The sequence below is a fragment of the Dipodomys merriami genome, unplaced genomic scaffold (genome assembly GCF_024711535.1).
Source record: "Dipodomys merriami isolate MVZ:Mamm:240054 unplaced genomic scaffold, mDipMer1.0.p SCAF_29, whole genome shotgun sequence".
NCBI lineage: Eukaryota > Metazoa > Chordata > Mammalia > Rodentia > Heteromyidae > Dipodomys > Dipodomys merriami.
In genome coordinates, this window is record NW_027204381.1 from 2,117,389 (window position 1) to 2,144,618 (window position 27,230).

Sequence of the window (27,230 nt, forward strand, 5' to 3'; positions counted from 1 at the left end):
TGTTTTCTTGATCAGATAGTGACAGTCACACTAGGATTTCAAAGTTTTTTCTCAGAATCCTTTTACTATTAGATAATTTTCGGCTTCCCTAATACTTGGTGTGATTTGCAAAGCCTCATCAATCATTGACATATTCTCCTCTGTAGATTCTGATTTTTTTTTGGATTGCTTTTCTGACATTTTAAATACCAGGGTAGATTATTTTTCATAGCCTGCCATCAGTCATTAGATAGCATTGCCATGTGCTATAAAAGTGCTTCTATATTTAGTAGCAGTGCTTTGTTCGTTTCCTTACAGCAGTGAGCAAGTATGGTTAGTTCAGTAGAATTTTCACTTGAAGAGGGACATCATGCTAAGTAGTTGTTGAGAGGTTAAATCTAATTGAAGGGTATGTAAAACAAACTATTTAGAAGATAACAAATACCTCTGTTACTATATGGATAGTTAAAATGATTCCCAGCACCCAGATATAAAACTTAAGGACCTACAACAGAGATTTGTATTAGTGAGTCATCTTTAGATTTCAAACTTAATATATGCACAGGTAAATGTCTCAGGTCCACTCAATTCTCCTCGCCTCTCTCCCCTCCCACCTCAATACTTTGATGTTACCTGGGACCTCACCATCCTAACCCTGTGGTAACAAAAATTTTAATTAGATAATGAAGTGAATATAGCCTAGACAACCAGGAGACAGACCTAATAATAGCCGTAATCACAGATCATTATTTCCCCCTCTCACCTTTGTATAAATCTTAGACAAATAGGATTTGTGGGATAGACTAAATGATATTTACACCTGGGGACTTGATTGAGGTTGGCCTTATTTGTATCTTATGTAAGTTCTGAATAGTGACACAAGGATGCTCATGATAGGTTGTACTGTAGGGTAGGTCTACAGACAGCAGAGATCTAAAAATAAGATTGTCCATGTTTGGAGATTTGCACTCAGAACAAGGTTGCCATAGTCACAAGGCTAAAAAAAAAATCTCAAATATCTATTTGTCTTTTAGGGTACCCAGGCCAACCATTCCACTGTTAATGGGTTAGAAAAAAAACAAACTATGTTGACCTTTGACCTCCTTCTGGAAGCTGGAAGGGAAATAGCAACACTATTTTGGCAAGGCTGAGAATGCTCTAAGAAGAGAAAAGTCAGTGGACTTTTCTACTTTTAGTTGTGACTTTTTCCTGCAGCAGAGCAAAGAAGCATTTCGGTTTCATTGTGTGCAAATGCAAGATCTTGCCGCTCAGTAATATCTTTTTCCTGTCAAGGACTGGACTCAGTTGACCTTTTGGATAATACGTTTTTGTTTGCTTTCGGGTTTTAGGAAAGATCTCTCATATAAGCTTTTGTTTTCTTTGGGAATTAGAGTGCTGGGGTGATAAAAATTTATGGGAATAAGAAGAAGTCAAAATTCAGACATTTTTTTTTTGTTTTATAACTCTTTTGGGTCAGATAGCCTTAAATCATCCTAGGAGATGAAAGTACATCTTTGGTAGTGTCTCCTTCCTCCTCTTGGTTCGACTTGAGATGTTTTCCCCTGCTTCCCCTTTCTAGGAAGGAGAATGACTTCTCTTTTTTTTTTTTAATTTAATTTTATTTTATTTGAGAACATACTGTACAGAGGGGCTACAATTACATGGGCAGGATAATGCATACATTTCTTACCAAGCATTGCAGCCTCCTCCTTTGTTTACCCTTCACCTCCCTTCCCAGCCTCCCCCCTCCCCCCACCCAATTATACCCCCCTCCCCCCCCACACCGACATTGTAAAGTTGGTTTTGACATGACATTTTGTACTTTTCATTGTTGCAACAGGTCCACCTGAATCCTTAAACGACTTGTTTGTCCCCATCTCCTCCACATGTTATACTGACATCAAATATAGTGAAAGTGGGGGTTACACTGTGGGGGAGGGACATACAAAGCAACAAAGAAATAATCTTATAAATGCGTTAGAAACACATGCATGAAAGAAACGAAAACATTAAAATACATATTTAAGGGTTCATTTTCCTAACATCACATTATCTGACCTTTTCGGCTTGACTCATACCTATACTAGATATTGCAAATAAGGGAAACCATGGGACCTATGCTTCTTTGGGCCTGGCTTACTTCACTTAATATAATTTTTTCCAAACCTTTCCATTTCCTAACAAATGGGGAAATGCCATTCTTTCTGATGGAGGCATAGAATTCCATTGTGTATATCTACCACATTTTCTTGATCCATTCATCTACTGAGGGGCATCTGGGTTGGTTCCATATCTTAGCTATGGTAAATAATGCTGCAATAAACATAGTTGTGCTGGTAGCTTTAGTGTGGTCTTGTTTGTAAACATTTGGGTAAATGCCCAAAAGTGGGATTGCTGGATCATAGGGGAGATCTATGTGAAGTCTTTTGAGGAACCTCCATACTGCTTTCCAAAGTGGTTGAACAAGTTTACATTCCCACCAACAATGAAGTAAGGTTCCTTTCTGTCCACATCCCCTCCAGCATCTGTTGTTGTTAGAGTTCTTGATTTTTGCTGTTCTAACTGGAGTGAGGTGATATCTCAATGTTGTTTTGATTTGCATTTCTTTTATGGCTAGGGATGTTGAACATTTCTTCATGTGTCTATTGGCCATCCTTCTTTCTTCTTCAGAGAAGCTTCTCTTTAAGGAGAATGACTTCTTTTTTGTCACTGCTGATTCCCCTCTTTGGGTGTTTCATGGGAGACAAATGTAAGTGGCAGGACACAGATGTTGGGATGAGCCAGATGTACGCACGCGTGAGGCATTGGAGAGACTGCTTGGATTTGAGAAGTGATTCTCGTGAGATGTTATTGGAAATGAGAAGAAGGAATGGGAATGTTTTTTTTTTTTTAATGCCACATGGATAGGACCTGCTCATGTATCTCACTGGATACATCATGGAAGAGTGTGGGAGCGATTGATTGGTTGTGACATGGGTCATGCCACCAATCACCAGTATAATCAACCAAATGCATGCTACACGTCTCCATGTACATGCCGTCATACATCTCTCCCAAAGCTGATGCTCAGTTGAAGATGATGACCGTCCCTAATAGAGGGAGACCATACCTGAGTCGAGGATACACACAAGTTAGCTATCTTTCTCCACTAGAATCTCCAAACAAGCTTTCAAAGTTTGTTATGGCCACCTTCATACCCTGTTCTTCAACCAAACCTGCTTTTGACACTCCTTTCTGTGAATTTGTGTACAAGTCCTAGTGAGATAGTATTAACTTAGGTTTTTATTTTGGTTGATGATGAATTCCCCCCCCCCTTTTTGTGGTACTGGGATTTGAACCCAGAGCTTCATGCTTGCTAGGCAGGAACTCTACTGCTGAGCCACATCTTCAAGGCCAATTCTGAATATGGTTAGTGGCTACCACTTTACTTTGTTCCTCCCTGGCTCTTCCTTTTAGTCCCTTCTATGCTAATAACTGTATGGAAAGAATCCAACCCACACCCACATGTGTGAACAGCCTTCAGCCTTGCTACCACTGTCATTCTTGCTCTGGAAAGATACAAGACCCGAAAGTCACGGGCCTGACGGTATTTTTTATATTACCTACAACTCTGCCTTAGTGAGTTCGTTTGAATTTCATAAAAATCCAAAGAAACCTTGATATTAATGTATGTATTTCCACATTTATTGGGCTCTGGGTGCTGATTTTATGTAGGTAACAGCCAAATGAAGCAAATGCTGCATTACGTATCTATACAGCACTCTCTCTTTTGCTTTGGGTCTCTCACAAACATCTTATTCTAACTCTTGGGTCAAAGGTACAATAATAAAGAAAAAAAATCTGTCATAATTCCTTAGTATCCTGGTGGTATGTCTTCCCAATAAATATATGTTTATAATATAATATATAAAACCATAGTGCCCATGGACTGAGAATCTTTATATCTTTGTCTAGATAATGGTTTATAGGTGAGATTTCTAAAGAGAAATGATACAAAACAAAAGGATGGAACATAAGACAATGACTTGATACTGTTGCCTGATTTTTTTGAATATAAACCAGAGCAGCATGAAGCAGTCCAACCATAAGGAATGGTCAATTAAAATATGACAGCTCTGCTTGGGAGAATGTTAACCAGCTGTTTAAGTGAGAACTGTGCGCAGAGATTATGTGAGAGCAGGGGAAAATGCGTGTGATGGTGTTGGAGCTCTGCTTCTCCCAGAAACAGACTCTGAGATTTGCAAGGAGCCTATTAGACAACCTTCTCAGGACTGGTGGTCCAACTGGACAAACACTCTTAGGATTTAAGGCCTGAGAGGATCGCTGTGGTTTGCAGCCCTGCTGTCTGAGTCATCATTTTTCTCTCTTCCTTTTTCCCCACAAAAATGAGCACATGTTTATACCCCAGTGATTTCACCAGGCTATGTTCCTGACTTGAAAAGTGTGGATGGGGCAGAGGGAGACATTAAAGTGCTGTACCTGTTTCAGCCCTACTGAACTCCCCCGACTGAGACAAGAACGTGGAGCTTTGGGAGCCCAACTCTTTCCCTTAAAACTAGCTGTCTTGTTCCACAGAAAGAAAAGAAAAGTGTTTGGCTATAAGCATTATGTACCTAACTATGTAAATAAAATATGGGTGAGTATGTATGAGGCGGGGGGAGGGAGAGAGGGAGAGAGGGAAAGAAGGAGAGAGGGAGAGAGGAGGAGAAGAAGAGAGAGGAGAGAAAAGGAGAGGAGAAGAGAGGAGTGAAGAGGAGAGAGGAGCGAGGAGGAGAAAGAAGAGAGGAGAGAGAAGAGAAAGAACAAAAGTGTATTGCAGAAGTGGAAGAATTCATAAGAAAATACCCCTGGGGCTGGGAAGGTGGCTCAGTGGTAGAGTGCTTGCCTTGCATGTATGAGGCCCTGGGTTCGATGCCTCAGCACCACATAAGCAAAAAAATGTAAAAGCTGGAAGTGGTGCTGTGGCTCAAGTGGTAGAGCGCTAGCCTTGAGCTGAAGAGCTGAGGGACAGCGCCCAGGCCCAGAGTTCAGGCCCCTTGACCGTACACCCCCCCCCAACAAAAGAAAATACCCCTTTCACCAGGTAAATGAGACTAAATGGATGAGCAGTTTCCTTTATAATACAAGAGTTTAGGTACTCCTCATCTCCTCTCCTAAATCTCTCTCCCTCCTTCCCTCCCTCCCTCCCTCCCTCCTTCCCTTTCTCTTTCCCTCCCTCTTTCCCTCCCTCCCTCCCTCGTTCCCTCTCTCTCTCTTTCCCTCCCTCCCTGCCTCCCTTTTTCCTCTCTCCCTCTCTCCCTCCTTCTCTCTCTCTCTGTATATGTGTGTGTGTGTGTGTGTATGTGTGTGTGATGTGTGTGTAATGTGTGATGTGTGCAAATGTTAGGCTTTCCCTGCATTTTATTTGTGAAATTTGAAGCCATCAGATCAACTTTGAGATTCAAAACAAATATGAATAGTTGGTTTAAACCGGTTGCTAATCTCAGCCATTCCTACAGTGGCCTTACCTAGGATGCGAATGAGGAAATGGCTGTCTTGTCTTTCCTATATGCTAATTTTCACAGCTTCTTTAACCAGTCCAGCATCTTCTCCCTGCCTGATCAAAAGTGAACTGGGCATGAAAAATGTAAATGGCACAGAGAAAAAAAATCAAATAAGGTCCTAGAAAAGTTTGTAGTGTACATCCTAGTGAGCAATAAGTACAGACATGCATTTCCCCAAGTTAAAGCACACATACACAACAGACTGTATGTAGCCCAGGTACAGGGTTTCTCATGATAGGTCTTTTTATCTGACACAGACTGCCTGTATCTCTCCCACTTTCTTGTCCTTCTAAAGTATAGCTTGTATTCATTGCAAATCACTCCTACCATTTGGGGCTTTTTATTCCCCCTAATGTTTCTGTGCTTTATCTATTTTAAACAATTCTTTAGTGCTGCCTTTAATGCATCCTGAATTAGTTCTTTGAATCTATGAAACGAGATGACAAAGGGAGAACACGAGAGTGAATCTGAGGTACTTTAAAGGACTCCTGTGAAGAAGGTACTAGAGGGAGGTTTGTTCAAATTGCCATAGAAGATAGAACTAGTGGACTCAAGTTTCAGGGCTTGATTTTTTTTTGCCTCCAATGGAAGACGAAAGAAGCATGGTAATTTCTAAATAGGAAGAACAGATTTCCCAAGCTGCTTGAATGGATGGTAGGATGGGTTATGTGGTGAGACAGCTGTGTGTTATTAGAAACTGGGCCCACTTTCCTGTGAAGTTCCAGCGCAGGGAATGGCTTCCTGTATTGATGGATAGCAAAATGATGTATCTACAAATGGTCTCGCAGGCAAGTGCAGATACATAATCCCTATGTTGCCATTCTCTGAGGGCATAAAAATATTAGAATTACTTGCTTATGAATGGTGTGAAAACACTATGCTATGCTGTTGTAATAAGCTCCACTGTGGATTTGTGGTAATGTATCATGGCTGTCATATTTGAAACCCAATGCCTGGACTTGGAGGCATGGTTCAAGTGGTCGAGTGCCAGTCATGAGCTGAAAAGCACCACAGAGAGTGTGAGGCCCTAAGTTCAAGCTCCAGTACCTGCACATGCACGCATGCACGCATGCACACACACACACACACACACACACACACACACACACACACACGACACAGACGGGTAGACACACACACACACAAAACCAAACCTAGTACTGTTTAACTAGGAGAGCACATATTTCAGCTCTTTGGCTACCTAATTTGATAGGAAAATTGTAAAAAGAATTCCGAGTTGCACCAGCGTCCTTCCTTCACTACGGTCTAAAAGTGAATTCTTTTCAGTACCAGCTGGGCAGTGGCATAGCTCCCAAATCTTGGTTGGAGCCATTGAGGAGGGCAAGTAACAATTGAGCCATTTTTTTATAAAGCAGAGGAAAATCAAAGAAGTCTCAGCAGTGATTAACAGTGTGGAGCAAGACCCATGAGGCTCCATCCTTGTGGAAATTTATGTTCTCTGGCTGCTGTGGCGATCAGTTTGGACAAGATGGTCAGTGGCAGAAGCCAGAATCCATGTGCTGGCATAATAAGTACCCCTCTTCCTCCTCCTCTTCAGCTAGCGGGTATAAAAGACCCGTGCTTTTATCTGCAAGGAGATGGCAATGCCTGGGAGTCCTTTCCACATTCCCATTTTCACCAGGTGGCAGATTGCATTTCAGAAGCCAGCCAGGTGTGGGAACAGAACTGAGTCAGGCAGCCCAGTGGGCACCTCTTTGTAGTTCCCTGGCAGCTGTGGCACCGCTGCTGGGCTCCTGGCTTGGTGTCTTCCACAACAGGCCTTTGTGTCACTGAATAGGTGGCCGGCTTAGCAACGCCCTGATGTTACATTTGCTGCCTGGAGTCTGTTCACTTCTTACTACTCAGCGCCTACACCCAGTATTTGTTAGCAAAGGAAGAAGAATTCAGCTAATAAGGACTTACAACCACTAAGTTAGTATAGCTTGGTGAACCTCGAGTAAAAAGACTTGGCAGAGACTGAAGGATATGCAAAGCATTGCTTGGAAGAATAACACATGCTTGCCTACAGGAGTGCATATCTGCATATATGATATCTACCTACCTATATCACATGATATGCATTTATCATACATGACACAAATCTATTATATATAATTATACATATATATCATATGTACATATTATTGAATAGTATATGTATAGTATATGCATATTACATATATATGTATATACATATGCATGCTATCTGCATATTATAAATATATATATAATGTATGAGATGGATATATGTATAGTATATGCATATTACATTTATATATGTATATACATATGCATGCTATCTGCATATTATACGTATTATATAAATATATAATGTATAAGATGGACATATAGTCAGCCCCACACAGCTGTCCATTTGTTAATTCTTTCATCTGCTCATTCAAACAAATTCATCAGGGCTGGGAAGGTGGCTCAGTGGTAGAGTGCTTGCCTTGCATGCATGAGGTCCAGGGTTCAATTCCTCAGCACAACATATGCAGAAAAAGCCGGAAGTGGCGCTGTGGCTGAAGCGGCAGAGTGTTAGCCTTGAGCTAGCACCCAGGCCCTGAGTTCAGGCCCCATGACCAGCAAAAAACAAAAACAAAAACAAAAATTCACCAAAACCAGGTACAGTGTTGTAGATGAAAGAACCCTCGTTTACCTTTCTAGGATCTTTGCATGCATGTTCTGTTAGTATAGAATGTTTTTTTTTTCCTTGTCTGTTCCTGCTTAGCAGCCTAAGTGTTATTTGTCCTTTAGATGTGTCATTTTATAAGGGAAGATTTGTTGTTGTTGGGTTTTTTGGGGGGGGGGTTCACTCGATTACATTATGCTCCATTATATTCTCTCATGTCATTCTGCCCTTATTATAAGCATTGTCATGTGTATTTGCTTGTACAGTTGTAGGTTATGCATACAATTACAGATAAAATTATCTGTCACCTAGCTAGTGACAGCTCAATAGCTCTATTTCTACTCTGATCACCCTTTGATCTCTAGTGCTCAGCACTGAGGTTGTTAGAGAGAGATGGGGAACAGGATATTGCCCTTTGCATTGCTGTTTCCCTTCGGTGTCCTCAGTTTGATTTGCAAGAAAGGATAGTATCATAGGTACTTTTATAGTATTGATATACTGATAATATTGGAATACATTTGTATGCCACTCTGCTTCTTAAATGCAGTTGATAGTTATTTAAAGTATTCAAGTATCTGGGTAAGGATTGACTCCATCTTGATGATGCCAAATTTCTCATTATTTAAAATTTTTTTTTCTTTTTTTTTTTGCGGGGGGAGGGGGTCCGGTCATGGGGCCTGAACTCTTGGCCTTGGCGCTGTCCCTCAGCTCTTCAGCTCAAGGCTAGTGCTTTACCACTTGAGCCACAGCACCACTTCCGGCTTTTTTCTTTTTGCTTATGTGGTGCTGAGGAATCGAACCCAGGGTCTCATGCATACGAGGCAAGTGCTCTACCACTGTGCCTCCTTCCTAGCCCTTGTTTCACCTCTCATAAAGACTCCACTGAGACTATGTTGACAGATCAGATAAGAAAACAATTCCTTTGCACTTATAATTTAATTGGTAGGATTTGATCAGTGGGACTTTCTCTTTTCATATTTATTGAGAAGTATAATATCGATCCTTACATCTTCTCTGGTAGGCAGATGCTAACTTCTGTGATTGCTTTATAAATTGGTATGGAAGTAGAACACTATTTTTGCAAAAATCCATCCAGATTTCTAACTTAATTATTTTCTCCAAAAAAGATTGTCTCCTAAAATATGAAAGTATCTTTATTTATTTATTTATTTATTTATTTTTAGTGTTTTAAATGCTTTATTTTTTTTATTGTGAAAATGCTGTACAGAGGGGTTACAATTACATGGGCAAGACAATGAGTACATTTCTTATCAAGCATTATAGCCTCCTCCAGCCTCCTCCTTTGTTTCTCCTTCCCATCCCTTCCCCTCCCCCCCGCCTCTCCCCCTGCACCAAAGTTGTGAAGTTCGTTTTCGACATAACGACCTGTACATCTCATTGTTGCAATGGTGTGAACTTGAGATAGTGTGTTATGTCACTTAAATATTAGGTTGATGAAATCTATAAAGCATCAAAATGTAACTATGAGATGTCTGCAGTTCACAGAAAGGAGTTTGTTGGTTGGTATTCAGCTCTTTGAGTTTTCAGCAATTTGTAGGTCACCTCCCATTTTGATTTGTTCCCACACTGATGATCTTTGACCCAGAAAGGTACTAATTTTTTTTAAAGTTTTATTGTAGAACTTCTCCCAGATCTGTGATCCTAGGTTAGCACCTTATCTGACTCTCTTCATTTAGTTCCCAATGAAGTCAACATTTCCCTTGGAGGTCAGAGTTAAAAAAAAACAAACAACCCAACAGTTTTATAAATTAAGTGATTTTACCTTCTAGTGATTCAGCTGAAGATTCAGGTTTCTGTTTCTTCATCTGACTCGTAAATCTTACAGCATGCTAAGTCTCTGGCCTCCCTTCTCCACTGAAATTGCTCTTTCCAAGGTCCCCACAGACTGACAAATGCAGTTGACTGTTTGCTGCCCTGGTCTTTCCTGAGCTTGCGGTGGGTTTTGATACCTCTTCCCCACTACGCCTCTGTATTGATTTCCGTGTTCTATGAATTTATTAGTCAATACTCAGTGACCCCGGCAGATGACATAACTATGAGCAAGATGTGTATGTTTCTTCCCTGTGTGAAAGCTTTGCTTGCTTGATACTGTACTTATTATACAAAGCTTAATCCTAGACAGACGGGTGAGGTATGTCATCTGCTGTGGTGTTCTGTTCTTCCTTACTGGGTCCTTGTAACAACTGTCTGTGTTCCTCTGTCGTAGCCCAATCACAGGCAGTGTATAACTTGTAGGGGCCCACGAGAGAAATAAAAGACATGTCTTTTTTTTTTTAACACAATGTCCTTAAATGTGGTATAACTGTACCCTGAAATACATGATTAAACGTATCCAAGAAGTGCTTGGTTTCTAAGGAAGAGCGTTATTCTCTGTGCCAGGTGTTGGGCTGGTGCTAGGCAGGCAGATTTCAATGGGACAAGCACCTTGTTTTCAAGCAATGAGCAGTCTGAGCTGCTATGAGATAGCACACAGGGACAACCAACAGGCCCCTGCCACAAAGGAGATGGATTCTGTTTCCTTCAGGGATAAAGGACACCAGCGTTTTGGGCATCAGCCTTTGCAAGGAGGTGATTTAGTATTATTTTAGAATTCTGACTTTCAGCTTCCACATTAACGAGAATGGTTTATTCTAAATTCTGCTTCTTGAGGGAATGTATTCTTATAGACCCAAATGTCAAGCTGTCATAGCGTCTTGTGATTTGAGGAGACGAGCATTGTCTATACGTTTCGGGTGTTTTACTGCAAGGTGGGAGATTTGCGTCAACTGTAGGTGGGAACTGAGCACTTGTCTGTGCTGAGAGATTTCCCTGTGCGTTTTGCCTTTTGAGATGAGGTTTAAAATGGAAGCCGTGGCGATTGATTCGCAGAAGTTGCAGTGATCTTTCTCGGGACTCTTTTTCTTCTTTTCGGATGTGCACTTCAGCAACAGTGGAAAGAAAAATCTTTCTCGGTTAATTTGACATTATGGTGTCTATAAGACCACTGCGAATAGAGTTAGAGTATTATCCTTAAAATATTTCAAACCTGTAAAAAAATTCAATGATACATGTAACGTTTTGGCCTCTGGTATGCCCTAGTGACATCATTTAAAAATGAACAGTTATTGTGCCTTAAAGTAGAACAGTGCTTTGTAGAGCAGCAAAGTTTTCTTGTGGCTACAATCTTGCACCACAGTGGCTTTTATTTTGTTGCCTCTGGTGCATTTACTTACTGGTTAGTATTTTTTTTTGAGGGGGGGGTGTTTCTTTGAGATTCTGACATTGATAGTAGAACCTGAGCTTGCTGGACTGTTATCTGTTCACTAATTGCAAGGACTTTTTCATTTTTAAAGGAAATGCCAGTTGAGACACGCCCCCTCTCCTCTTTTATTGCTTGTAGAACCTAAGCTTTTAGAAGATCAAGTCTTCAATATTTGGAAACAATCCATGGGATATTTTCAGTGGTATTTTGGATTCTTTAGTTCAGGAAAAACAGGTTGTAGAGTATGGATTCTGAATTTAGTTTTGGGGAGGAATTTCATAGCCAGAAAGTTTCTTACTTGGGAGAACTATCATTGAATGTAGGCATTAAGTGTGTGTTAGATTTTTTTTTTAAATTTATGACATGATGATGTAAGGATTTGGCATAAAAAGAATGTTGTTGAGGAAAATGTGTTGATGCATTTCCAACGTAATCAAATCAGGAGGACACGGTTTGATAAGCCCAAAGAAATGAGGGTTTTTAAGAGGAGAGCCTGATAGTGTCAAGTTAAAGCAAAAACAAGGTTAAGTCAGGGGAACAAATAGTATTATGCTGGTTCTGTAATCCTGACAGCAGCTAACAACAGAGCAGTTGGAGTGGGGGGGAATATCCTCTGATTTGTTCTGTCCTCACATTTGGGCAGGCAAATGCTATTATCCTCAACTCTGGTTGTGGTATTGTGAGTGAGCATGTTTGTTGAAGGACAATCTTGTAATGTAGCAGCGGAAGAGTGTGATGATGTGTTTCATCTCCCTAGGTGATGTTCTCACGAGCATCCGCACATCGCATCTGTGAAACGAAAGTCAGTGTGGTATATTCCTCCATAAAGAGAGTCATTCTCTTAGATTTTTCTCTTTATTATTCACTTTGATTGTGTGTGTGTGTGTGTGTGTGTGTGTGTGTGTGTGTGTGTGTGTGTGTGTGTGTGTGTGTGTGTGTGTGTGTGTGTGTGTGTGTGTGTGTGTGTGTGTGTGTGTGTGTGTGTGTGTGTGTGTGTGTGTGTGTGTGTGTGTGTGTGTGTGTGTGTGTGTGTGTGTGTGTGTGTGTGTGTGTGTGTGTGTGTGTGTGTCTGTCCTAGAGCTTGAACTCAGGGCCTGAGCACTGTCCCTGAGCTTTTTTGCTCAAGGGTTAAAAGCTCTACCACTTGAGACACAGCTCCACTTCTAACTTTTGGAGTCGTTTCATTGGAGATAAGAGTCTCAGGGACTTTTTTGCCCAGGTTGGCTTTGAACCGTGATCCTCAGATCTCAGCTCCTGGTAGCTAGAATTTAATAGGTGTGAGCCACCAGCGCCTGGCCTTCATGTTGATTTTTTTCTTTGTCAAAGTGACCTAATTTGGCTGACACAATTGTTTGAGTAGAGTAAGCATGGTGGTTAACGGAGCAGCTTAGGGATGAGGGGAGGGGGAGGGGAGAGCAGAGGGCCTTTTGGGAAACATCTGGAGCTTCTTTTAATTTTGCCACAGACCTAGGTCTGATTTAACATAGTCTATTTAAACGCAAACAAACAATACGTTCATTCTCATTAATGCCTTAGATGGGTTCAGACGGCAAACTAAAGTTTACTTTCTCGGCTTCTAAACGAATGAATTAACTTCTGTGGGAAATTTGTGGGCCTGAGGATGGAGGATAGTATCTCTTTTGCTTCAACACATTTACTGTCTGTTTTGGTGAGCATTTCTTGGTTTGTTCTGTCAGTTGTAGGGTTTGAACTCATGGCCTGGGCACGGTCCCCGAACTCTTGCAATCAAGGCTAGTGTGCTACCACTTTGAGCCACAGCTTTCCTTCCAGGTTTCTAGTGGTTAACTGGAGATAGGAGTCTCACAGATTTTCCTGCTCTGGCTGGCTTTGAACCATGATCCTCAGATCTAGGCTAGGCTTACAGGTGTGAGCCAGTGGTGCCCAGTGATGAGCTCTTTTATTCGGATCCGGCTTCCCTGACATTCGCTTTTTCCTTTCTCTTGAGGTTTGAAGTTCGAGGAAATCCAAGAGAGATTTGGCGAGGAGTTCTTTAAGATATGCTTTGACGAAAACGAGCGCGTCCTTCGCGCGGTGGGCGGCACCTTGCAGGACTTCTTTAATGGCTTCGATGCGTTGTTGGAACACATTAGAACTTCCTTTGGAAAACAAGCCACCATGGAATCGCCCTCTTTCCTGTGCAAAGAGCTCCCCGAGGGGACCCTGATGCTCCACTACTTCCATCCGCATCACGTCGTAGGGTTTGCCATGCTGGGCATGATCAAGGCGGCGGGGAAGAAGATCTACCGTGTGGATGTGGAAGTGGAGCAGGCTGCCAACGAGAAGTTGTGCTCCGAGGCTTCCAAGCCGGGCAACTGCAGCTGTCTGACTTTCCTCATCAAGGTGTGTGAAAACACCAACCTCACCAAGAGCCTGCCCCAGGGCACTTCCCGCGATCCGGGGGACCTCAGAATTAGCATCAACACCTTCTGCAGAGCCTTCCCTTTCCACTTGATGTTTGACCCCAACCTGTCAGTCCTGCAGCTCGGGGAAGGCCTGCGCAAGCAGCTGCGATGCGACACCCACAAACTGCTCAAGTTTCAGGACTGCTTTGAGATCGTTTCCCCCAAGATCGATGCTACCTTCGAGAGAGTCCTCCTGCGGCTGTCCACTCCGTTCGTGATCAGGACCAAGCCCGAGGCGTCCAGCACCGACAATAAAGACAAGGTGAGTTCAGGCAAGTTGGCCCCGGACTTGAGATGGGTGTGAGGGGAGCTGGTAGAAGGGATGATTATCTCCATAAATGACATGCTGGCTACCCTTGTTAATTATTGAGAGCATGAGAGCTTTAAGTGCCATCTAGAAGATTACTGGTCCCTGGATGTATATGTAAAAGGGCTGGCCCTGTTCCCAGTCATTTGCATAATGCCTCCCTCCCTCATTAATTTATTTCAGTACACGAAAGCGGACATTTACTAATGCTGGACATAGCAATTACAGAAATGATGGGACTCAACTCAAAAGTCTCATAGTGTCAACTCAGGACTATTTCCAGTGTTGATGACAAAACTGATTTCATCCCACGAGGCCTTGATGCTCTATACATAAATAAATATAGGTTAAAAATGTGGTATCTTCTCATTCCACATTGCAGGAACCTACACTCTGCATGCTATATTTGTGTTACTATACCGAATAAGGTAAGATCTAGAAGCTGGAAACGGATGATCCTAAGGGTTCTGCTGTTATTTTATTCTAGTATTGAAACAGGAATTCCTTCCCTTCTTAGTACTTCACTGCTGTGTGAACACAGCGAATACTAGGTATTTTCATTGTGGATTTCCTTGAATTCTTTTTGAGAGATCTGGGTTCTAAGTCATACAATATCAATGAAGAAGTACCAGAAAACAATCCTAAAAGTCAAGTTGAAGAACAAATTTTCTCCTACAGATAAAACGTTTTAAAAAGTAAATGCTAATATAAATAATGAAATATAAAAAAAATCAGCGATGAGCATTTTTTTGCCCTTGGTAATAGTGTCAGTGATTTTTTTTTTTAAGAAAGAAAATACACTGTTAATTTTCAGAAGATAATCTGAAGTCAATCAGTTTTGAATAAAATAGCTTCCCACCATTTTCTGTAGAGGTAAATCAAATTCTCTCAGCTTCCTCATTCTGTTTCTAATCTTTTTCTGGGGGAAGTTATTGGCTATTGGAAATGAGCAGGTTGCTATTTACTAAATGAACAATTGTAGAGATACTGAAGAGCTCAATGAAGATTTTCTGAGGATTTTGTATAGTATTGGTTTTTTTTTTATCATTGATTAGCTTTTATAATTTTGAACTTCAGTAGGATAAACGAAGTATTTGAGAAAGTTTGGGTTGGTGCATATTTATTCAGTGTGACTGAATCAAGCAATTTGGGAAATTAATTCAATTATAGTTTTTAATCATATAGGTCTCATAATTGGAAATTACTTAAGGACACATCTGGGTTCCAGTTGGGCATATTTAGACATTCTAGTCTGAATGAATTCTGCCTGTCTAATCACATAAAGTTTTTTTTAAAATTTTTACTATTTTAAGTAGTTGTACACATGAGTTGCCATTGAACAAAGCAGTTTCTGAATACAGTGCCTCTTGATCTTTGTTTCCCCTTTCATCATTTCTCCCCATCCCTCCCAACCCTATTCCTGCCTTCAATTTTCTTAGTTTTGAGGCTAGGCATTAAATGGTAAGACTGTATTCTCCCTTCACCCTCATCCCCTTCCTGTCTTCATTTGTCTACTTCTCTACTCCACCCCCTTCCTTTTAAGTACTGGCGTCTTGGTGTTTCTTTTCTTGAACTGTGAGTTAGTCTTTCTAAAGAATTATAGCACTTGAGTTCTCCCCCGAAACCACTATATTTTGGTTAATATATTTGGGTACCCTTGCATTGCACCCCAATGTGTTTACTTATATATTTATAAATTTGAGCTACATGAAGGTGCTTTTAAATAATACTTTTAATGTGTAAATGATAAACATATGTAACAATTCTCATTTTGACTTTTGAATCCTGTCAGAATGGAAGAGGCTTGTTCAAGCTGTATTTCTGTGCCTCATTGTGGTAGTTTTAGAACAGGAATCACTCTATTTCCTTAATTTGGAAAGTATTAGAGCTGTCAGTTTAGAAGTTGAATGTTTGGCTAGGATGATTTGTAGCATCTCTGGTCCTTAGAACTGAAATTAGTATTTTTGAAAATATTCTGGAACTAGGATGTATTATAACCAATGTTAATTGCTTCATTTATTTTATAGCTTTGAGAAAAACCAATTCAATTTGAAGTTACTTGTTCCGGTTTCCCCCCCTCTATATTTCATTTGGCTTGTATTTCTATTTAATTTGTATATCAGGGTAAGAAATAGACATAATGAAATGGTGACTCAAATGTCAAGGCCCCCTGCCAGTTCCAATAATAAGGAACTGTGCTCATTGAGAAGATACAATTATCATTTAAACATGTTTGTGGCAGTTTAAAAATAAGGCAGGATTTTTAGTTAGAATAAAGGACAGTAATCTGCTCATCATTTTATCTACTTTTCTTACCCAACTGAGATTGCCAATGAAGGACCTGGAAAGATTCTGTAGCTCCAAATTAAAAGTATAGTTAGCATTGACATTGAGTCTTAACCAGATGAATTGCATTTTTGAAGTAATAGGTCATCATTCTTACTTACAGAAAACAAAAGGGAAATCAGGATTAAAATTAGGTCCTTGCTGATAAGCGCAATCTTGAGATGTAGTATTTTCTCATAATAGCTGAACTTACTAAGATATATCTACATATTACCTGAAGTATTATTCTGTAGTTGGCATTGTACTACTTTTAAATAACAAGGTATTAGAAGATTTTACACTAAAGATTTTCATTAACTGTTTGACTATGCACCCAAATATCAGTGAATCACTACTATGTAGTTAAAAAAAAGTCTTCAGTAGTCACATGATAGGCACTTGCAGATGGAAGTGAAAATGTTTTTAGTAAGCCATGGTCCTTTTGTGTTGTCAGTTATGAATTGTATATGACTAGTGATAGAATAGACTCATGAGTAATTTGGTAACATAGCAATTAAGGAGAAAGCCAGTATCCCAGAATTCAGGTAATTTCCATCTTTTTATTGATCATGGGGCTTGAACTCAAGGCCTAGGTGCTGTCCCTGAGCTCTTTTGCCCAAGGCTAGCACTCTACCACTCTTAACCACAGAACCACATCGAGTTTTCTGATGGTTAATTGGAGATAAGAGTCTCATGGACTTTCCTGCCGGGGCTGGCTTTGAACTAGGATCCTTATATCTCAACCTTTTGCATAGCTAGGATTACAGGCATGAGCCACCAGCACCTGGTGATGATTTCTATCTTGCTTCTGGTATAATGGCTACACACATGTAAAGGTGGCCCTCCAGGTGCAAAGCCGCTCTCGGAAGCATCTGATGCAGTGACCATGGCAGGCTTCAGCTCAACAGTGTTGAAGTCCATAGAGAAGCTTCTCGATGGTTTGGCCAGGCACTGATCCTCTCCATCTTCCTCCAGGGCTCATTCATGTCCTCATGTTCATTATTTCTCCCCCTCGCCGTCCCTCCCCTCCTTTCCCTCCCAGGTTTTCATCTTTTCTTGAACTCCATTTTCTTCTCATCATTTTCCCTGGTCAGGCATCAACCATTAGTTATAGATGAATTATTACTAAAGAAAATCAGATACATACCAGTGAATAAACAACTGGATCAGAAATCCACTTTAATTTGTGCTGTGATCTCAGTGTTAGAAGACTTTGGAAATTTCTTAAGTAGATCTTTTGAGTTAACTGTGGTCAATCTGAGAAGAAATCTATTGTGGTCAATGAACAGATCTGGGGTTAACATATAGTCATGTAAACCTGGGCCACACTCTGTGTGTGTGTGTGTGTGTGTGTGTGTGTGTGTGTGTGTGTGTGTGTGTGTGTGTGTGTGTGTGTGTGTGTGTGTGTGTGTGTGTGTGTGTGTGTGTGTGTGTGTGTGTGTGTGTGTGTGTGTGTGTGTGTGTGATGGTACAACCGATGTTTGTAAAGAGTGTGCAGGTAATGGTCATGATGTGTGGAGATAAGTGTCAGCCAACTGGGAGAGAGCCGTCTGTGTCAACCCTGATTTTAGATAATCCCCATTCATCTCTGAACATTAGATTCCTCCATGTGGAAATTAAGAAATCTCGGCTAATCATATTTGCAGTCCTTCCCAAGTTACATTTAATATATGCACTATGAGGTCAGTCAATCAGAAAGCTTTCTGTGGTCCCTGTGACTCAACCTTCCCAGATTCATTTTCAAGGAAGGGCAGGGAGATTGTGACTTAGCTACCAGGAAGAACTTACCTTGTTTTCAAGACTGACTGTAATTCTCTGACAGTCAGGGCTGCTGACCTGAGAAAGTTGTGAAGATCAATGATAATCCAGAGAAAATTCTTAACATCTTCAGCACCAATATTAAGGGTTGGATAAATGTTCCTCACGATTACTGCTGCTTCTGATATTACAGATGTTCTTTAGCATGTTCATAAAAAAGAATGTGGGCCCTTCCCATCTCCTCAACAAATATTAGAAGCCTACCTGTCACAAATTGTCCAGGGCCTCTGTGGGGATCAGCTTTCTAGTTACAAACTATCCCTATTTTAAAATCTGTTGTCAGATTGAGAAAAGTGAGGGTTTATTACTTGTGTCTACTAATGCCTCTTCTGTTCACTTGTCTGAATACTTCGCAGTGACTTCCAGAATAAAACCGACAGGTTGACTTAGGCACCCACAGAAACAATAGTGGGTTTTCAAAAACAGTAAATAACATGAGTTCTTTCTGACATTCTTGTATTGTTATCTAGTAGAAATGCTTGAAAAAACTTCGATGACACCCTGGAAGGATCCCGATATTGGAGATCCATCATTGCTGGGCCAGATGAAATAGCATTGCTCTTCGCCTTCTCCTTGTTCTCAGGATTGGCACTGGGGAAAAGTGTACAATTAGATTTGTCTTTTAATTTTTAGAAGTATCTTCCCATTTGTCTGATTGATTAGAAGTGGCACCTAAATGCAAGTTAATTTCAAAGAATGGGGGGGGGGGCTGGGAAGGTGGCTCAGTGGTAGAGTGATTGCCTCGCATGCATGAGGCCATGGGATCAATTCCTTAGCACCACATAAGCAGAAAAATAAGCCAGAAGTGGCGCTGTGGCTCAAGTGGTAGGACACTTGCTTTGAGCTAAAGAGCTGAGGGACAGCGCCCAGACCCAGAGTTCAGCTCCCATGACTGACCAAAAAAAGAAGAGAGGAGGAAATAACCTCTCTTTTTCAATGGTCATATTCATTAAGTGTTCCTTTACTTTTTCTAAACTGGTATCCAGCTTTTCCATCTATTTATCTTAACACACCACCATGAAACTGCTGAAAGACAAGTTTCTTGTTGTTTTCAAGAACACATTTTGACAATCATCAAGATATATTGTATTCTTAAACTGCTTTGTTAAATGGCAGCTCCTTTGTACAACTACTTAAAGATGGTACTAAAATAGAATACATTTTGACTTAAACCTTAATTTGGGAAAGTGTAAACATTCGTTCTCTGTTGACATCATGGTATTTTATTAGAGAATTTCAAGTATTGAACTGTAGGTTTAATGATGGACAACTTGACAGGAAGATTTTACGCATGTATTAGCAGATCATCAGACATAACTTCGTCCAAAATTATGTGATGGTTTTCTTTGCTCTTATAAGTACAAATGCTATCTTTTAGTTTGAATTTCTGGGGGGCTTAATTTTCTCTAGACCCTGCTGACAACTGCCTTCTAAAGTAGATTAGAAAAATAGAGATTTTGAAGCAGATATTGGTAATGGCAAGCTTGTTAAAATCAACATATAATGCTGATATGAATAATTGCTATTTTGTATGGAGGACCTAGAAGATAGATTCCATGGTGGATTACATATTACTAACACCATTCTTAGGTTTAAAGTGTGTATTTTCATCATGTTTTCATTTTGTCAGCAAGAAAGGTTTTCAGTTCTATACTTAACAAACAAGTTGCCTCCTATCAGAAACCAGATCTTATTTAATTCTAGTCTTATAGGTTCTGAGGGGAAAATGAGTCTCTTTAGGTAAAAAAAATTCAGAATCCTTCATTAATTTGCTCCCTTGATTTTTAATTTTTTTTGTCAGTTGTAAGACTTGAACTCAGGGCCTGGACACTGTCCCTGAGCTTTCTTTTTGCTCACAGCTACTTCTCTACCACTTTGAGTCACAGTGCCACTTGGCTTTTCTGGTGGTTAATTGGAGATGAGTCTTATGGCCTTTCTTGCCCAGGCTGGCTTGGAGCAGAGGTTTTCAGATCTCAGCCTCCTGAGTAGCTAGGATTACAGGTAGAAGCCACCAGTGCCTGGCTGTTCCCTTGCTTTTAAGCTGGAATCATTTTGTTTCAGCCAGTAGATGAATGAACTAAAAAAAAAAACCCTGAAGTGCTGATTTGAATGTGCTATCTCTTCATTCTTAATTCATGTGAGCATTTTTGTAATTGCACAAGGAAGTGTGTTTTAATAGATACATGTGATTGAGCGGTCATCACAACCGTGCAGTTGTAGAAAAATTTAGCACTCTCAAAAGTTGCCTGTCAACATTTGCAGCCTATTTAATATCTGATTCTACCCTAGCCAAAGGCCTATTTTTCATTTCTTTAGACTTTCTCTGTGTCCATTTTTCTTGTAAATATGAGTACGTTTGATTGTTTTTGTTGTTGTCTTATATTGGCATACTTTTGAAGTTTTCTGCGTTGTAAGCATGTATCAATCATTCATTTTCACAGTATTGTACTTTCCCCCTTGGCTGTTGTAAGTAATGGTGGAGGAAATCTTCACACAGAAGTGTTCTGCATGGCAAATTTAATTTTCCATTTCTCTTGGGCAGATTCATAGAAGAGGAACTGTGGTGTCATAGAAAAAGTGTATGTGTAGATTTTTAAAGAAATTGCCAAGTTTTCCACTTTTCATTGGTACAGCATTACATCATTCCATGTATATATATATTATAATATGTCATATAGTTAATATTATATATGCAATTTGGCTATATCTGTCATTATTTTTGGCTTTTTTGTTTTCAATTAGGGGTTTACTGTATTTCCTGTATAGGGGAGGGATCGAATTAAGAGCTCACTCTTACAAAGCAGGGTTCTCTACTACTTGAGCCATGCCTCCAGTATCTTTGTTTTGGCCTAGTTCTTTCCTACTGTCTGGCTTAATGCCTAGGATAACCTGGACTGTGATCTTCCTATTTGTGCTTCCACATGACATAGGGGATGACAAGCAAGTGCCACCGCATCCAGATAGTGTGTTTCCCCATAGCTGGGGTAGCAGGTGTGTGTCATGTCACTGGTACCCAGCCATTGGTTGAGATGGAGTCTTAAGAGACTAGACCAGATCTATCATGAGTAGTTAAACATAGTAAAAGTTGTCTTTAAAACTTAATTCAACTTTCATGATGCTTTGTAAAAAAACCATTTATGCTTTTCAGGATCTATGGAATTGAACATTTAGGAAATGCCCAAATAGCAAACACATCCTTACGCACCATTAACAAGTTACCTTCTGGCTTATTTAATTGTTTGATAATAGGGCCATCTTCACATTTCTATTCTGATCTCTTATAAGACAGATCTATTTCTCTTATACTTAAAAATAGGACCCAGACCCATAGTATTTTCCTTTTTCTCTATGACATCATGAATGTGGTTCATCACACTTTGTTTTTCTGAAAAGAATCAAAGTATTTATGCTTGAACCACTGGACTTGGCTCCCTTTCCTTTTCTCTTAAGACAATGTGTATTTATCATGAAAGTTCATGGGTATTTAAAAAAAATATCCGACCTTATCTGCGGAGACAAGTAGAACAAAGTTGATCATTCTTGTTCTTTGAAGAAGTCCAAAGATGGCTATTCCTGGTTAGTGCAAACTTACCTATAATGTTATTGATGGCTACTATTAAGAGTGCTTGCGATCACACGCAAATCCCATTCAAAAGCTTGAGATATCTATTGAACATTCAACACTAGCTTCAGAGATCCTTGAGAAATGAAATGTGTGAGAGCATTGCTCTTTTCATATGTGCTTATGGACATCTTACATTATGAGTTGTAGTACTTTTCTATATTTCTCTATATGCTCTTATGAAATCCATAAGTATAGGTCTTATCCTAAAAGTCCAAGAAACGAGGCAAAAAGGAAATTCTTGCATTTTACTTTGAATTTTATGCTATTTGGACACGTTTCCTAGGTAGTTATTAATTCTGCTTATCTTATTCTTTATTAGATTAACTATGGAAACTCCTTTTTCATTTTTTAATCATATTCTAACTTGCTCTGTAGTTTCAAGGATGTTTTCTGTGCTGTAAGATTGTTATCTGGTAAAAAATACAATATGCATTATTTTTATGTGCAATATTTCCATTCTATATTATCTCTAAAGGAAATAAAATTGTGTAGAGCTGTACCCCCTATCTAGAAAAAGAAATAATATCTAATAAATTATTTTTAGGTTCTGTTTTCTGTTTTCCTGTAATTCTCTTGGTTTTATGGGATTATGTATTTAGCTGATTTTCCATTTCAGTCAGTTTTTCCATTCTTGGGTAGATACTTTTTGAACTGGAATCTACAGTCCTAAGTTATAGAAGAGAATGAATAACATTATCCTGTTTGAGAAAATCAAACGCTCTTAACTGGCAAGGATCACTGGCCACTGTAAAGAATGTGTTTCCATTTTTATTTTAATTTTTAGAGAGCATTATCTTGTAAAATTGATATATGATTTATCTCTTTAGTGTCCCTAGACATTTCTTTCAAGAGACAGAGTGACCCAAGTGTTGCCAATATTCAACTTAGGAGCTATTTCTCACTACTATCATATAACAATTTAAAGTAATTTAATTACAAAAATGTGTTGTGAGCTTTCTTACCATCTAAATATAGAGCATATGTCTGTCTGCTAATTTGATAATCCCAGGGGAAGAGGTGATTAAGTGGTTCTGGTATGAACTGTTCTCTAAAATCTGAGCCAGGCCAGATTCCTGAAGGAGGAAAAATACTCTCATAAGCTTCTCAGGGTTTTTATTAGTTTGTGAATAACATTACCTTGAGTATTTTCTTATTTTTTTTCTGCTTTTTCCCTTTAATAATTCTTGACTCACTACGCTTAAATTGTTTTTTTTTTAAACCAGGGTGATTTAGAATCTCAATGTTTTGATTTGCATTTCCTTAATGACTAGAGACATTGAACATTTCTTCATGTGTGTAATGGCCATTTTTACTTTGAGAAGATGTTCTTAAGCTCATGGACCCATTTATTAATTGGACTCATGAAGTTTTTTTGTTTTTTTGTTTTGTTTTTTGTTTTTTGGGTCCGGTCGTGGGGCCTGAACTCTGGGCCTGGACGCTGTCCCTCAGCTCTTCAGCTTAAGGCTAGCACTCTACCACTTGAGCCACAGCGCCACTTCCGGCTTTTTTCTTTTTGCTTATGTGGTGCTTAGGAATCGAACCCAGGGCCTCATGCATGCAAGGCAAGCGCTGTACCACTGAGACATCTTCCCAGCCTCTCATGAAGTTTTCTGAGGATTTAAGTTTTTTGTTTTTCAGTTGTGGGGCTTGAATTTAGGGCCTATGCACTATCCTTGAGCTCTTTTTGCTCAACACTAGCCCTCTACCACTTTGAGCGACATCTCCACTTCTTGTTTTTGAATAGTTAATTGGAGATATGAATTTTGAGAGGTCTTTTCTGCCTGGGCTGGCTTTGAACCACAATCTTTAGATCTCAGCCTCCTGGGTAGCTACGATTACAGCTGTGAGGATTTAATTTTTACAATTCCCTGTGTATTTCTGGATATTAGGCCATTAAAGGAAGAACATGAATCATGTAATTTCTTTAGAAGGCAAAGGCAAAGTTCAGCAAAATAAAACACTAGGAAGCGGGTACTCAAAAGGGTTAGGGTAGAGTCAAGGAGAAAAGGGTGAACAAGCGAAGAGGAAAAGAGGCAGAGAATGCAGCCAAGAATCCAATGTATCTCCTACAAAATTAAGAAGCTTGAAGGGAGGGGCATGTAGGTAGGGGAGGGATGAGAGAATATTGAAAGGGGTGATGTTCATCAAAACACATTGTATATACAAGACACAGGGTACTAAAATAAAAAACAATGACAACAAGGGATAAATCAAAAGGGGGAAAATGAAAGGAAAGACAAATAATTTTACACAGTACATTAAAGAAACCCTACAAAAATAAAAGACAAAAAACCCTTTTGTTGCCATATCTTGGAGTTCATTTTGATTAGCATCATTTTACAGGGTCATGTGTACATAGCTATTAAGCAATTGTGATCCTCTGCTAGGACTATCCTAGATATATACTAATTATTACAAATGAGGGAGACTATGGTACCTATGTTTGTTTGGGTCTGGCTTACTTAATATGATTTTTCCAAGTCTTTCCATTTCCTTATGAATTGGGGGTGGGGAAGTCATTCTTTCTGATTTGGGGAAGGGAAGAGGAATAACAAAATGGTGAGTCAAAGGACAAAGGGTGAACATATATATATATATATATATATATAAACATATATATATATATATATATATAAAAGCGATACTCACAATGCACAAGAAATGTACTCATTTACCTTATGTAACTATAGCTCCTCTGCATCACCTTTCCAATAAAAAGTAAATTATAAAAACCCCGAACACAAAACCCTACATGATAGTCATAAATTGTTTTGTTAAATGGCAACTCTTTTGTACAACTACTTAAAGATAATGTTTTTTTTAAAGTGCATGAAAACAACAACAACAAAAGAGACCAAGAATCTCCCTTGCGGGAGGAAAAAAAAGAAATGAAAAATTGTATTTACTTTTACTTCTCATACTGTGGTAGGTGACAGAGTGTCCTGGGTTCATTTCTCATGTCCTTGTTCAGACATGTCCAATTTTGTTCATTATTTCATTCCTGCCTGGCATATGGCAGGATCCCAGGGATGATAACATGATTTTGAAATTCATTGTGCATTTTCTAAGGCTGCAATGTGAGAACACGCACAACAGCATTTGAAAGGTATTACTTGATGGTAAAGTCCTGCACTCGAGGTGGTTATTTATGCATATTTATATTTATATGTATAATTTGATTTCTTAGGCAATACTTCTCTAAATTATCACTGTAATCTACCTGGCCTAAAAGACAAATAGAATTACAATAAGATCTTAATGGTACAATTTCCTAATGGGTCCTCATTTATAATTAGGAGTGCAATTGCAATCACTGCTCATTATATAAGCAGATTGATCTTACTATATTTCCCTATCATTTTTTTCTGTTTTTTTTTTTTTTTTAATTTCAAGCTCCTTGTTTATCTTCTCTTCCCTTATTTTTTGGCTCTTGCAGCCTGTGTGTATTCAGGGTTCAGTGCATGGCTGTGTGTTGACTATTCATTATAAACATACTGATGTAAGTGTAAGAAATACATGCAGTTCTCAAGAGATTGCTTTACATTCATTTCCTTGTGTGTGTGTGTGTGTGTGTGTGTGTACGTGTGTGCTCTTTTATTACATTTTGAGTCTGTGCACTCTATAGACCTCGGAAAGTATTTCATTCATGATCTTTACCTCCAACTTGACCTCAAAACTTTCATCTCGGCACCATTCCATGTTTGTACGGTTAGTGCTTATTTAGGCAAGGCAAAGTGCACTTGATGACTGTGTTGTAGGTAGACAAAGCTTGTCCATAAATTCAATTCCTGAGGCCCCTCCCCTCTCCCCCTTTGCACTAGCCGCTGTGTAGTGCTAGGTGGTGAGGACTGAGTGATAACTCAGCCTTCCTTCCATTCTTTCACCAGCGTGAAAGGCAGAGCCTAAAATACATAGTGGTCACTGCTCCAGTGGCTGAGGGCTGTTTGCACATGTGCTTGGTCTCTGTTCATCAGTTGCTGACAATGAGCAATGCATTGGAATAATTAGTTCATATATACGATCACATGCAATCTTTCCAATAGAAGTAAGTCTTGACATTCATCTTGCACATCAGGAAATTGAAGTATGGATAGTAGGTATGGGAGTATTAAGGAACGAATAATTGGTTCTTTGCGGAGGAAGTAGAGATAGAATTGAGATTGGCTTGATGATACTGAGTCAAGAGAGAAATCTGTAAGATTTCTGGGTGGCGTATTCTGAACAGAAGAGTGCTAGGTTTTCATCATCCTGAAAGCTTTGTTTTGATTTGAGCACAGTTCGTCTTGAGGCTTGTCTTTTTGGCCTCGATCCCTGGGAATATGTGGAAGGGCAGGCTGATGTTCCAGTTGGCTGGAAGTGTGGAAATAGCTGAAGGATTTTTCTAGTCAGGTCCAGTAGGAGTGGGAACCATGCTGTAAGTCCTGGTCTTGGAGCATTTCAGGATATGGGAAATTGAATTTAGTGAACATGGAAATAATGATGAGAAATCCATAAACAAGTTTTAAAAATAGGTGACTTCCATGGCCTGTTCCTGGCTTTTCCCAGGGGGTCACACGGGCACATTGCATTGCACATGGACTGGGTAAGGGAGAGGGTATAACAATTCACCTTACAACATCAGATTTTCTCTGACTTTAGTACGTACTGCGTGTATTTAATTGATAGTCAAATATTTTTAAAAAGTCACAGTGAAGCTTATACCAGGATTCAGAATATAATAAAATTTCAAGGAAAAAAAAACCCAGAGGCTTCCTTAGTCTTTTTACTAGAATATAATTGCTTTTGTCGTTGAAGGAGCACTGAAGTATCATTGTTTGAGAGTAGTTTTAATAAGGAGTCTCAATAAAGGAAACTCATTAAATATAGATTATTTTTCACAAAAGAAATAGAGTTTTATTGCAGATAACTTTATTCAGAACTAAATATTAATTTTTCCAACCTAAAATTTAGCATTCTGCTGCTTATTGAAACCACTAGCAAAGCCTGCGCAAGAAATAGCTCGCAGGGTTTGTTTAATGGCTACGTGAGAATTCATTTGTGATTAGAAGATCCAAATGGTAAACAATTAGGAAATGTTTACATCAGTTGAAATAACCCAGCTTCTTTGAAGAGATTAAAATTACCCCCAAATAGCAATCATGTGTTTGCTTTCAATGAGGTTTAAATAATTAACGTGGATGTACTTGAAATTTTGAATCGGGGGAATGTGATTTAATGACCTTTGCATTCATTCCTAATGCTAGAAATAAAACATGTTTTGCAAGCGGATTAACTCAACCCCAGCCTCATTCCAAGGAGATGGGTCTGTCTGTCCAG

The 27,230-nt window shown here is 39.4% G+C and overlaps 1 protein-coding gene across 1 annotated transcript in view; it reads left to right on the plus strand.

Moving 5' to 3' along the window:
• Positions 1–27,230, plus strand: part of LOC138838819 (guanylate cyclase soluble subunit alpha-2-like) — a 204,258-nt gene that overhangs the window by 39,157 nt on the left and 137,871 nt on the right. Inside the window, exon 4 of the mRNA XM_070038178.1 lies at positions 13,383–14,101. Coding sequence (XP_069894279.1) covers positions 13,383–14,101 — 719 coding nt within the window. The remainder of the gene's footprint in view (positions 1–13,382; positions 14,102–27,230) is intronic.